This window comes from Anser anser (genome assembly GCF_964211835.1).
Source record: "Anser anser genome assembly, chromosome: 16".
In the NCBI taxonomy this organism is placed as follows: Eukaryota; Metazoa; Chordata; class Aves; order Anseriformes; family Anatidae; genus Anser; species Anser anser.
Window position 1 is genome coordinate 8,166,429 of NC_139737.1, and position 14,189 is coordinate 8,180,617.

The 14,189-nt window shown below is 41.8% G+C and overlaps 1 protein-coding gene across 7 annotated transcripts in view; it reads left to right on the plus strand.

Moving 5' to 3' along the window:
- The window catches only part of NFATC2 (nuclear factor of activated T cells 2), a 97,893-nt gene extending 84,591 nt beyond the window's left edge, over positions 1-13,302 (plus strand). For 6 of the 7 annotated variants that reach the window (XM_083801410.1, XM_083801408.1, XM_083801409.1 and 3 more), the window contains exon 10: positions 8,334-13,302. In XM_083801410.1, the coding sequence (XP_083657536.1) occupies positions 8,334-8,389 (56 nt within the window). In that variant the 3' untranslated portion in view covers positions 8,390-13,302. Of the gene's footprint in view, positions 1-3,755; positions 3,844-8,333 lie in introns of all 7 variants that reach the window. The other variant, XM_083801407.1, reaches the window with a different exon arrangement.
- The last annotated feature ends 887 nt before the right edge of the window (positions 13,303-14,189 follow it).

The following is a 14,189-nucleotide window of genomic DNA, read 5'->3' on the forward strand; positions in this document are numbered from 1 at the left end:
CCTCATTGTAGCCATGCAGTGACCGAGATGAGGTACTCTACAGTAAGGGTTTTTATACCAGTGTGAAAAGTGACCCTGCAGATGAGCTCCAAAGGCTTCCTGCAGTGGTAGAGCTCCCAGGGCAGGAGGGAAAGTGCACAGTGTTTTGCCTGAAGGTGCACTTTTCTCATTGCCAGCTGGCATGGATTCCTCCTCCAGTCGATGTGTAAACAGAGTTTGCACCTATCTTAGAATCTTCAGATTAAAAAAATGATGTTTAAATAGTGAAATTCATCAAGCGAACAGGAAATCACACTCTGGAGCAAAATTTGCTCTTTCTCTTGCCATTCCAGTCAACAACCCAGGATGAGAAAGCTAGGGCGTGTGTATCCTGCAGATACCGAGTAACCCTGTTTCCTGGTTCATGGAGAAAGTGCCTAGAAAACTCAGCTCATCGATTTCTAATAGATTGAAACAAGGATTCAACTGGGTTCAGTAGGAGAAACCACCACAGATGGCACCTGATCAGTCCTCGAATTCCTTCCTTCAGCCCACCTTAGTGCAACATTTGGTACCTGTTTCTCCAGGACAGAATGCCATTTGTAGGCAATATAATTCTTCCATTCATTGTTTGCACTTCTGATTTCAGTCCTCTTGTTATGGGGGTCTCAATAAACTGGTCTACCAGGGAATTAAACAACCCGTTAACACCCAGTTCTCTTCTTAACTGATTAACTGTGTGAAAGTCCTCTGGCCATGGAAGTGTAATGATTTTTTACTAATCACTTACAGGTTCAGGTGCAACTTATTACTGATTTACAAGATCGTAACCATTTGTGTAACGGGCTGAAGTGAAGCATGGCAAACCGGGACAGACCCCATGGCGTGTAGTACAGGGAAAGCAGTGCGGGTTCCACATTATCTCCACGCGTGCTAAGTGCTCTGTGTTCCTTCCCCTGGAACTGCTCACTTTGCTTCGTATCACTGGGAAGAAAGTGCCTGGAGGGCGCAGTTTGCGGAGTAACAACTTCTGCCTGAGGATTGTGCATGGATAAACAAAAGCAGGGGGATGCCCGTCTGAAGGAAGGTACTCAGGGTACCTGCTGCCCTGGGATGCCAGGCCCCGGCTTCCCACACCCTCAGTGAGGGAGCAGCCAGCTTCATACAGTGGTACCCAGGGGCTCCCAGGACATGGCGTCCCCGGGGTGAGGGATGCTCCGTAGTCTCCTGGCTTTGGATGCCATAAAACGAAGCCAGATCACTGTCTTCAGAGTGCTCTTGGTAACCTGTGTTGGCTCAATGTTGATCATCCCAGTAGAAATACTTAGGACCTAATTTTTAGAGATAGTGAGTGCTCCAACCCTGACTGATGATTGTGGGTTTAGAGGCATTATTTTGCTGTCTTACCTTGGTGGCTATCAGGATGCTTAGAGTGCCTGAGCTCAGCACCTCATGCCTTTGGTAGTTTGGGATTCAAGCTACCTAAGGACTTTATAGCATCCCTGTAGGAGTATTTTGAAAATGAAGTGCTCTCCACTATGTCCACACGCTCCGTACAGGCTCATTCTGTGTCATCATCACACAGGCTCCTTTCCTTCCAGGTCGTCATCATCCCAGGCTGTTTTTTTCTCTGTTAGACTTTTGTTAAATACTTCTGTGAAGTATTTAAGTTCCCCAAGTGTGACCTTCACAGTCTGCCTGCATTTTTCAGACTCAAGCAAACCTTTGATAGAGCTGGTCCTTTGGGAACACTTTGGACTTGGCCAGCGCGACAAGGCAAGATGACGGCATAGCAGAGCTCCAGGCTGCGAGTCCCACTGTCCAGTTGTGCCTTAACCACTAGGTCACACTTTTTCCTCACAGTTTTAACACAGATGTTTCATAGCAATAGGCTTTTGGTCTTTTCTGGAAGCAGGCTGACAATAGTGGAAGTGCTTAGAAAATCCTTAAAAGCTCGGGGGTGTCGTCATGGAGAGATTTGCGTATTGAGTGTTTCCTTCTTGATACTTTTGATGTACAGTGAAGATGTACAGTGAATTTAGGACACTTTTTTTTTTTTTTTAATAGCAATGCTATCTTTATTTTCTGCTCTTTTGCTGCAGAAACACGCAGTTTCCTGTTAAAGATTTTGGGTAGGATGGCACCCTAGATAGCGATCTTTTTTTTTTACACCTCACTCTGGAAGCTTACTGAAATAGAAGGGGAGGTTAGTTAAATGGCTTGAGCGAAATACAGATCCTGTGAATCGCAAGGAGTTTAGCTATTGATTTCAGTTGGGACAGGCTTTAGCCAAAAATATGTATTTTATTTAGATTCTGTTTTCCATCAGATATCTATATTATGATGTTAAATTCATGGAAAGATGCCGATGGCTTTTCAGTCTATTGAAACTATTGTAGCAAAAATGCATCACAGGACTTGACTCAGTTTGGGGCTCACTTAGTTTGAGATCAGTAACTTCTTCCAAGAGTTTGCATAAGTAACAGAGATGACACGATTGCTGTTGAGCTGGATGGCGTTAAAGAGGCTTATAGTTCACACAGATAGATTACAATACAGGCCAAAGAAGTTCCAGGGTGCTTCTCCTGACATTATTTCAATAAGGAGAAAAAACCTTTGGAGAGGTGGAGATGCAATTAAAGCAAAGCTTTACAGCTGAGCACCTCTTGGCAGTTATCTGTCCCAATTTTCCAGAAAAAGCCTTTCATTGCTGTTGATTTACAAAAACATCCCCCCATCCCGGTATTTTTCCCCAAGACAGTTTGTTGGACTTGGGCTCCTTGTGCCTGATACACCTAAGTTTGTATTTACCAGTCAATTAGTTGCTCTGCTTGCATGTGCAGAGGCTGATTTTCCAGGATGCAGAATATAAAATAGGCTGTGTACTGAGTGGTAGGTTCCAGTGTATGATACGTGGCTGCACAATCTGAGGGAGCCAACTAAAATATTTCTCTTCTATATATAGTCACCTGAAATCCAGCAGCAAAGGCACTTCTGAATCTTGTACTCAAAACTAGCTTAGTTTTTAAGAAGCACTTTTTCCTCCTTAATATTGGAATAATTTTTTAATTTCCACATGGTTTTGTGGGAAGTGCCAAATGCTTTCATGATGCATTCAGAAGAAATCTAAAAAGATCAGATAGAAAAAAAAAAAGATTCAGAATCTTAAATATTGCCATTTTGTGAGAAAAAAAAATCTTCATTTGTATTTGAAGGAAAGACTGTAACTTGCATAACTTCTTTGCACATATCTTTCCTGTTCCTTACAACTCAAGCAAAGTGTAATTTACACAGCCACTGTGCTTAGATCTCTTATTTGAAAGAAGGGACTGACTTTTGATCTGGCATAAATGTGTCATGCTTTATTTGGGCCACGAAGATGATAATACAACTGAGTTTTGCAAAAGGCAGTGACTAGTCTTTGACCTGACTCACAGACACATGGACCTCCTGTGCCTCTGAAGTCTCAGATCAAATTACCAGCATTTCTCGTATGTTTTCTGATCAATTTAGGAGTGTAATTTTTTGCATACTTATTTTTAGATAATATCAGTTGAGAAAAGAGGGGAAAAAAAGTAAAATCTAGTGCTGGATCTGAGCAAACAGAAAGGTCAGTGGTTACGTTCTGCCTTATGTATTGTATATGCTGAAATGTCCTTTTAATAAAATTAAAGCACAAAATGAAAGAGTAGCTGAAAACTGTAACATTTGGCCTTGCAACATAGGCCAAAGGTTACTTTTTTTTTCTCAAAAATGGTTTTGCAAATCTTTTTCAGAGCTGATAGATACACACCTTAGCTGGATACAAAACATTATATGAAAAAGAATGACTGTGATCTTTGATCCAAGCAATCAAAAAGAAAGGTAATTGGTATTTTTCTGCCTTTTCTCCAGCTGTGTGTTTCTCTTAACCTTTATTTATTTTTTTTTTCAATTAAAAAGTTATGCCCCTTTTTATTTGGCTTAGAGGGTTTAAAATCTTATTTAATTTACTTTAATTTTTTTCATTCTTTTTCTTCCCTACGTGTGTACCACGGAGCTGTCCTGCATTAGCCGGGGCTTGGTGGGCAGGAAAGGAGAGACGGGGCTGTGCATGCTGGGCCGAAGCATCCTGCTGTCCCCAGGCAGCAGCCAGAACCACGCTAGGACCACAGTTTGCCTGGTCACGTCTTCATGGCACGCTAAAAGCTCAGGGTTCAACTTCCCTCCCTGGTCCCTGAAATGCCATCAGTCCCTCCCCGTGAGCCTTGTGTTGGCTGCACACATAAAATGCCTCTTGGCCACACTGGCAGAGCGAAGGGGAATGTGTGGGATCCGTGCCCAGCAGCGTGGTGCAGGGAGCGACCCACGGGAGGTTGGCTTTGCCTCCTCCGATGGGACCTTCGCTTTAAGAGGATCCCAAAACCCGACGCTGCAGCGGATACAGTGCTGTGACAGCGTTGACTCCGTTGGTGTTATTCCAGACACACGGAATAATGCTAGTAGAGTTGTTATTCCAATGCGTGTGTGGATGTGTGTGCGCGCACGCATGCATATGCGTGTGTGCATGTATATAATCAATTACAAGGAGCCTGACTCTTTGCCAGCTAAAACTGGAGACTGTTTTCTGTCTCTGGACTACTAGTCGAAGCTCGGTATTTAATACAACCCACTATCATCCCACATGCGAATACACTCCAGATTTCTATCTGAGAGGATGCGAATTAGAGTCTTAAACGTCTCTGAGAAGCGGAGCCTGAGAGACTGACTGTAACCCATCAAAGCTGGGTGATTAGAAAAACACAGACATCCCCCTGTGATTTTAGCCAGTCTCCCAAGCTGACTTGGGGATCTCCAAGCACCAGAGCTGTTGCAGTACCCATACAACAGCAGTATCTAACAGGATATGCTGAAGAGATTCAGGCCTCACTAGGCATTTCCTTGGTCTGGGCGGCTGACGTCAGCTGTAATTTCAATACATTTTTTATGATTTAATCTTTCATAATCTTTGCATATGTCCTCATGTCCCCATGTAATTAGTTCTCGCTCATTAAATGGATCAACAGCAGTGTGCTCCAGAGCTGCCACATGCCAGGCACCTTAAATAACATTTTATTTATTAATCACGTTATCTCTATTTCCTCGCAGCTAGAAATGAGCAAATAATGAGAACCGATACTTGAGAGACATTTTAACCATGTTACCAAAAAAAGATAGGTGGGACTTCAGAATAGCAAGTTCCGTGCATGATCTCAGCTTCCTCTGAAGTTTAGATATGTCTCAGTTTGCTGGTTTTGTTCACCCTGCTATTGAAACCCAAGTCGCTGAGATTACACCTCAGTCTGGATCCAAGTGCTCCCAAAATCTCTGGAGCAGATGCGCTGAAGATGGGTGATGTCACCAGGCTGTGTGGAAGTGACTCCAAGCTGGGAAAGCGATACCTGCCTTGGGATCCACTCCTGTTACATGTCTATTAGGTTTAGGGGCTCTGGGTGTAGATTAGGGCTTTTTGTGCTTGGGCAGTCATTGACTGACACGTCCTTCCCTTGGAGCTCCAGTGTAGCCGAGCCTAAATTGCCCCTCACTCCCCTCACCACATGGATTTAGCTGGAATTCAGGGTGAGTACAGGACATTCAGGCCAACTGATGACAGGGAGCGACCTTGTCATTCAGATACAACAAAACCCCAATTTGCAACCTGTAAGAGCTCACAGAGAGAGAGTCCAGCTGTGCCCTCGAGCGTGGTCCTGCAGCCCCTCTACAGGGCGGATGTTCCACGTCCCCCTGCAACTCGAGCTCTCTCAGATTGCTGTCCGTCTATAACCTCAGCCCACAAAACCCACCACCGACCTCCAAGGCAGCGTGCAGGAGGGAAAGTGAAGGCTGCAGGCTGAGTAAGCCCGTCACCACATCGTCCCACCTGCCTGGAGCCGCGAGTGGGACCGCGCTGGCTGGGCTCGGCGCTCGCGGTTTGCTATTGCTGCTCGACAGCTTTCGCTTCACCTGAAGCTCAGCCTGAGAAATGCACCAGAAAGGGACCCCTCAGAAGGCTATGGAGTTAGCAAACGCCATTAATTACCTGCTCATTCACCTAATATTTAACCCATCTTAGACCAAGATGACTTGGCTCTGATGTTTCCATAAGTGGTAGCTGCATTGTATGAAAGGAAACTCGTACACAGCATTTTTGGTGTGCTGGCAGCTCAAACAAACCTGTCAATAAATAAATCGGCCTGCAGCCTCAGCCCACTTGTTTTTAGAAAGGAAATGACCCTGTGAGAGTGGGTGCCCACTTCTTTTACCTCACTGCTATTTTTAGCAGAGACTGTGAAAAATTTCCATTGAAGACCTGCTCCTCTCATTTCCTGGGTAGAGCAAACAGGAAGCTCTTCTGACTGAGCTGCAGGAGGGCTTTGCCTGAAAGTAGACCAACCTCACCTCCCTCTGGTTGCTTGCTTGCACTGCAGAGCAGCAATAACCAAATCCCCCACCGCGATGTGCTTCACGGGCATGGATTCACCCAAAAGGCTGAGGGCAGAGGCCACCAGGTGACAGCGGCAGCAGAAAGCTGGGCAGCAGGAGAGGCCAGGCTGTCAGACACCTATTTTTGGTCCATGTGCTCCTCAGCAGGCACCAATCTGATTGAAACCAGGCATTTCCTGGCTGGAATGAGAAAGAAGAGCTGAAATCCAGGCTGCTCACAGGGGGATTTTTGAGCACGGAGGGATGAAATGAGCCTTGTGTCAGGGCACACGGCAGAGACCAGGGCAGCTCACCGCACTGCTGTGCTCCCCAGCCCATGGGTGGGCTTCTCCAGTGAGACCCTGCAGAGCCTTCAGCCCCCTCCTCATCCTCCATCAGCACAGGGCATGGGGCACCTGGAAACTCAGAAGACTGCTGCCCTGCTCCTCCCACCCAGCACCTACACTGCTCTGTGCAGACTTGCAGTCCTTGAGAAGGACATCCAACCACACCAGATAGCTGTATAGCAACAGTGTTGAGCTCCGCATAAACCATAGATTTTATTTTTTTCTGAAATAAATTCCATTGTTGTTAGAAAGGAAATGACCCTGTGAGAGTGGGTGCCCGCTTCTTTTATCTCACTGCTAGTACTAGTATTAGTCATACTGTTATAAATTAATGCGTGTGTTCTCCCAGAGACAGTATGAGATTGGGCACCATATTTACTTGCTGGTGAAATACTATGTTAATTACTATTTTTCATAATCATTTGTTAGAAACAAGCTTAAGTGTTGTGGAGTCTTACAGCTTCATACCTGACAGTTAATCAGGCTTGGGTGAGGATCTGCTCAGCTTTGACTTAGTCCTTGTCTTAGCCCTGAAATATCAATGGGGTGAAATCATTTAGATTCGGGATCTGAAACCTTAGAAAATTTGGTCTTTGTTTTTAAGGCAAATTTCTCAGAATAAATAAGCAGTTTCCAAAGTTGGCAATCCCCCCCTGCCCCTTTGAATACAGTGCCAAGGAGCTACGTGGAAACGGAGCCCCCAGACAGGCAGTCCTGGAGTTTTGCACCAACACACTCATGTGTTAGGTCTCTCTCTTAACGAAATCACTGCCTAGAAAGAAAAGTTGTGCCAGGAGGTACCAAAGGGTACTTCAGGCAAGCATGTGAAAGGTGTACAGGAGAGGACAGCTGTTGTGTACAAAATGTAATACTGTTCAGTTCTTTTTAAACAGAGAATGAAGTGATTCAGTGTCTTCTCTTGAGCTTTATTTCCAAGCCTGTCCCCAGACTCTTACAGCATTGTATGGAAGTTCGCTTATGCTACAATCTACAAACAAACTAGAATGAAAATACAGATCAAATAAAGTCTACAGTGAGATTTTTCAAAAGAAAATGAACACAAAAAAGCCAATGCTTTTTTGCACCTGAATTGCAGTCTCAGTGTTTTCAGCACTATCCACTATATTTTGTCCAAATCTGGCCCTTCTCTTTTCAGAATACTCTCATTTAATCCTAGTGAAAAATGTTAAAATGCTCAGGCACTTAGAGATTTTTATTTATTTATTTATTTTATGCAGGTAAAGAAAATGTCTGTGAAGGAGTTGTGTTACATAGGGGACGTAGCATGTACTGGACACATGGTACAAGTTGTCAGTTGTGTTTTCATGGTACTTGAAGCATGCCAAACACTGTGTAAACCCCCTCTCTCCTCTCCTTCCCCCTTGCTTACCAAAAATATGTAGCCTGCATTATTAGGCTAAAATGTTAACATTTAAATCAAAAGAATTACGTTATCAATAGAGAGGGGACGTTTTCAGCTTAACAGCAAACTGCCCAAGGATTGCTTTTACTTCTCATGACTTTGAAAGTGCTCTAACGTTTCTTCCTCTTTCTTTTACTTCACAGTTAATGAAATTATCAGGAAGGAATTTTCTGGACTCCCTGCCAGAAGTCAGACATAGAAGAAGAGATTTGTGAGACAACTTCTACCGAATCCTTCCATAACTGACCTCTTAGATCCTTCCAGTGCCCCTGCAACCTCCTGCTTCCTTAACTGTTCATCTCAAGGCACCAATTCAATGCAAGGAACAATGTATTGGCATCAAGCTGACAGCCTTGTCTAAGCAACTCGCCACCTCTCTCTGTAAACACCGAAAAGGACACCCTTCCTTTTGTCCCAAGATCGTATTGTTCTCATGTAACGGAGCATCTGTCTGAGGAAACTCTTCAAGCCTGCTGCAAAATATCTAGCTATGTATCGATCAATCTATCTGAGTAATAAGGGAGAAGTAAGATGTCACTCCTGAACGCCACACAAAGCAAGGGAGATTATATATTAGTGCTTATTTGGGTGGGGTGGGAAATGAGGGAAGAAAGAGTAACATATTCCATAACAGAATAGCAACATTTTGCAGTTCACTAACAATGATTTGCCCTCCAGGTCACAAAGCACTTCTGAAAAAATTTTTTGTTGTAGGAAACTGAGGCAGCCCAAGCTTACTCGGCCTTTATCCAACGTGGGAGCAAAAGCTGTGTTTTCTGACCCTGAGCACTGTGATCGGTATTTCAAACAGTAGCTATCAGCTGAAACCAGGAGTCTTCTCCATTTTTTTCTTGTCTGACTGGATAGAAATTTGACGGAGAAGGATGCTTGCAGAGAACCAGTGAAAAGACCAATTCAGTAGTTGTAACACCTGTCCCAAGGTAAAATAAACTCACATAAAATAGACAATATATAGGAGTTACAGTAAACCCAAAGATTTTTATGATTTACTCTCATTAATATTTAGGCTGTGTATCAACACATCTTAGATATTTTCTCCCTTATAAATTGTTGCTGTTTCTTTTCACACAGAACCTGCTGTTGGCTGGTACCTTGTCTCACCAGCTGTAACATTTAACCACTCAAAGCTGCGAAAATATTTGCATTTTACAGAAGCCATATGTTCCAGAAAAAGTATACACTTCCTCATATACACCTTGTCTCTTTAGCTTTGCAAAGCTACCAGCAACTCCTGGAAAGGTTAAATTTCCACACAAGTTAGTATGTTTGTTATGTTTTGCTTCATGTGTCTGAATATAATGTAGTGACACATGCTTATCACAATAAGAGAGAACTTCTGCCACTTGCAGTTGTACAGCTAGCAAGTTTATAACATTTCGGTGTGTCTTTGGTACCCCACTGTTATAAAAAGGTATCCAGAGTCAATAAAAAATCTGCAGTAAAAAGTCACCATAATATTGTAGGCAGTACATAGTAATCTTTAGTGGTTTTGTAAAAGAGGAAAGCTGGTATTTGTTATGAGTGCAGAGCCTGAGCTCTGTTCTAGAAAACACAGTGAAACTACCCTGTTCTCAGTTGTCTCACAGCAGACTTTGCTGATTACCAATGTGCCCACATGCTCACAGTAGGAATTAGGTTATATGAGTACAGAAGACCAGCAGAGCAGCTGCCTACTCGCACAAACCCTACAGACTCAGTTCAACAGAAATCTTTTCAGGAGTATTGAGAAAAAAAAATTCTGCTACTTAAAGGTGACACTCAAACTCTGCAAGGAGAGAGATGGAAGTGAGGGACAGAAGCATGAGACCTTCCAGAACATCCGACCCTAGCCTGAGCTACAATCTTAACCTGAAAGCTGAATTTCACAAGAGCAGCTCTAAGCTCTGGTTTCAACTAAGTCTAGATCCATAACCAGGGCAGAGCCATTCTTCATTGCAAATCTCAAACTCACATTAATATCACGGCTTGAGAAGTTTGCTTCTTTTCCCCCTTGAAGCAGGCGTTACCTGCTTGGTGAGACTGAAATCTTTTGTCGCAGAACAAGTCCCCTGGCTCCCATTTCAGCGACACCAAAGAGTGGTCCCTGCAGGCCTCTGGCTGAGGATGACACATGCTGGTGCTCATGTGAGCACCGTGTGCTGCACCGGGAAGTACAGCTGCCAGCGGAGCCGAGCCTCAGCCTGTCACTGCAGAAGTCAATGGCCTTTTTTCTACTGACTTTTGCAGGAACAAAACTGAGGCTTGGGCTAGCTGAAATGGCCTCAGTATGGGGGAGTTAGTGATTGTTAAACAGCACTTATACTGTATAGCATTTCAGCTGGCTCACATGCCTCAAATAAGCTATTTTGAATTGTTTTTAAACTGCCATATTGCCAGAATCTGCCATATATTATGGATTTTTAATGCAGTTTGACATTTTGGACAATTTTGAAAAATTTCTAAGGACAAAAGATGCCTGTCAGAAGTTCTTTAGTGCGGCTGAGCAAAGGAACAGCTTCACAGGGTTCACTGCCAAAAATGACCATCTAGTTTTCCCCAATCCAACCTGCAAGATTAAGGTATAGGAGAAATTTAAAAAACAAAACAAAACAAACCCATTCACAATAAATAAATAAATCCCCAAATAAGTGACAGAAACATTTCTCTTACTGGATTTCAAATAAAATATCAAAGAATGTGAACTTCTTTGCAAATCTCTAGACACATAGATGTGGTCTGAACATATTACTGCTTATCTGGCGATTGCCAATAGTAACTGACTGTCAATAATCCTCTTTATACAGCTGAACATCTGATCTTTAAGTCAGATAGCTGCACACCAAATCCACTAGCAACTTTCCTCCCGCAACATGCAACTGTAGTATGTGTGTTCAGGATCTGGACTGACTTTAATTTTAAATTTTTGCCTCTGTCCCCAGGTGATCATTTAAGCATCCTTCTCCCCTTTTTTCTATGAAGCATAAATGTATAAAGCAGACAAGAAAAGTACGGACCCATAGCAAAAGCTTTTAAGCTTTGAAAGGGATGCATGCAGGCAGACGCCCTGAGCCCCTGCAGTGCTCCACTGAAGCTACTGTGCAGGATGCACCATTAAACATGAGATCTACAACTGAAAGATAAGATATACACTGCTTGTATGTGTTCTTTCAGGCAGTTTGCTGTAGAGAGAGGGAGAGGAATTTATTTTTTTTTTAAATATATATGCTACAAGTGCTTTACTCGTGCTTGCACTAGCAGTATTTCTTCCTCATTTTTAAGGCATAGATACTAATCTGGATGTGTGTTTGTGTAGGTGCATATACATGCATAATTATATAATATAACCATATAAGTATATATGGTTATAATATATATATATATATACACACATATATGCTTCTGTATGAACACACACAGCATTACAAACTTGGATCACAATCCTATAATTGGCTCCTGTCAGGCAGACCTATGCAGGCACATGGAGCCAGCTAGTGGATCAAGTGTTCAAAAGATGTATATAATATAGACTACATTTTAGTGGTTTTATTTACAGCTACACGAGGTCAGGCTGTGCTACTCTATCTGCTCTTACGTGCCACCATTAGTTAAATAATACAGCTTTAATCAGCTTTATATTTATTTCTGGAGAAAAGGAGTATCCTCAGACATAGCGTTATGCATTGTTGTCTCTTTTTTTAAGAAGAAAACTGCTATGTTAAAATTATATAGCTAGGCTGAAGAACTTCAAAATATACAGTACTAAATTATTTCCTGTTCTTGCTGAGCAGTGTTTTTCCAGTATTAATGTTTTGTTGCATAATACACCTTGCTCTCTTTCTGTAGAAGCATTAGCTTAACCTTGGAAGAGTTAATACCATTTTATGAGTAATTTGTTCTCACTTTATCTGGAAGATAGCCATATTTGCACATGAGGAAACTCTGTCTTTCCTCAGTTATCTGAATGTTTCACCACAGTGCCTTCCTGCCATTGTACCAAAGGCCTCCAAATATATTGTCTACAGGGTGAACAACTCTAATGCATTTTCCATCAAAGTTATACCATGTGAAGTACATGGGGCTCATTGGAACTCAAAGTTCATCTCTTTTTTTTTTTTTTGTGCGTGTGTGTGCATTTTTTTTTTTAACTTCCATTTTTCCATCAAAGCTTTGGCTGCAAATACAGGATGAGCTTCTATAAACGTCTGCATCAAATATATGAATACGTAGAATAAAATCATCATTCATGATATGTAAACAGTCTAAGAGTGGAATGGGAGTGGACAGATATCAGGAAGATTTTTTTTTTGTCAGTTATGGGTGTTGGAAGAACGGTTTGCCAGAAGAGTAATTGCTTGTGAAGATACTTGCAATGAAATATGAAGTCCTGTTTTTGTTTTTCTCCATGAGAATGAGCAAAATGTAAGATCTGAACAGCAATGGAATGAAAGTGTCTAATGTATGTGTTTTTATTGGTAGAAAGAATGTAGAAGAGCCATGGTTTTTGCACTTGCTTTATTTGTATCCATGTAAATATGTATCACTCCATTCTTCTGGTAGGAATACAGCATTTTCTGAATGTAGAATATTTCCAAAACCAGCACTATGTTATTCTCTATTGTATAAAATGCTGCTGCTTGATAACATATCTAAAACAGTTCTCAAATTAGCTAGCATGTTTTTTAAAGTATATTTTGTAATCCATATCTTTACAAAAAAAGTCTATGCTTTTTGTCTGACCAAATATGCAACACCTTTTGGATTAAGGATAGTATTTATAAAGGATCAATTTTCATTTTTCTGAGTGTATTAATTTTCTATGCAATTGTTATTGTCCTAAAAAAAATGTATTTGATACATTTTCCAAAGACTTCAAAGACAGCTTTAAACACTTCAGAAGTATGTTTCTAAATATTTCAATCTGACTTTTTTTCCCTGCGTTTCTTTCCAAATTGCTTCTTAATAGAGAACAATTATCTGCCATCTGGGATTCAAGAAAATGAGTATCTTAATTTCAAATCTTAAGTCGATTCACATCTTCATAAATCTTGCACCACATAAAATCACCTGAAGTTCCAGTTTACCTGCAATTCCAAGTGTTTGTTATTTATATTACATACTCCTATGCAATAGGAAGAGGTGCCTACGTCAGGTGAAGAACGGGTGAACTGCAAATTCTCTAGAAATCAACTGTTTGTTTTCCTTGTCGTTTACATTGCAGTGATTTCGTACATGTAAATGTAAGGCAGCTATCTGCCACCAAACATGGGAAATTATAGTTCTTTATTCATCTCAGTTCAGAATGAATAACCCACATTTTGAATGTTGGCATCAGTCTTTAATGTCTGCTACTTTATAACTGCAGCAGGTGATAGCCGGTAGTAATTTCTTTAACTGCCAATCAGTGTCTAAACCATTATGGTCTGTTTGAGATTTGTTTAACCATTTTCATTGTTCCTCATGTAGATAAAAAATAATGAAATAATTTTAAAAATGGGGACCTGACCCACGCTACAATAAAAATTTGAAATGAAGATGCTGGTACATCATATAGTCTAATACTTCATATAGGCTGTGAGTGAGTGGTTATCTGGGGAGAAGTTAATATTTTAAGTTTCTTTTCAATAACTCTCTTAAAATAGCGAAATTGGGTAGAAAGTTCTGGAATGACTGAGTCACAAAAATGGATAATGATCCCTGTGTTTGTATTATGTCAGACGTACCCAGATACATGATGGTAGAATAACCAGTTATTCTTGCAGAGCTCTAAGGATTAAACTGCCATCATTTTACCGGTGCTGGTTCAGTGCCTTACTACAGCAGTGCGGTGAGACCTGGGAACACAGTCAAGGTACTGCAGAGTCTTAATAGTGGTGGCCTAACTGGGACCTGTGTGTGTGTGTGTGTGTGCGCGCGTGTAATTATGAATTGCCCCCCCCACCTCAAGAAGTCCAAGTGTCCTTGTTGAAGCCCTGCCCATGTGTCAAGGAAAAACCCGACGT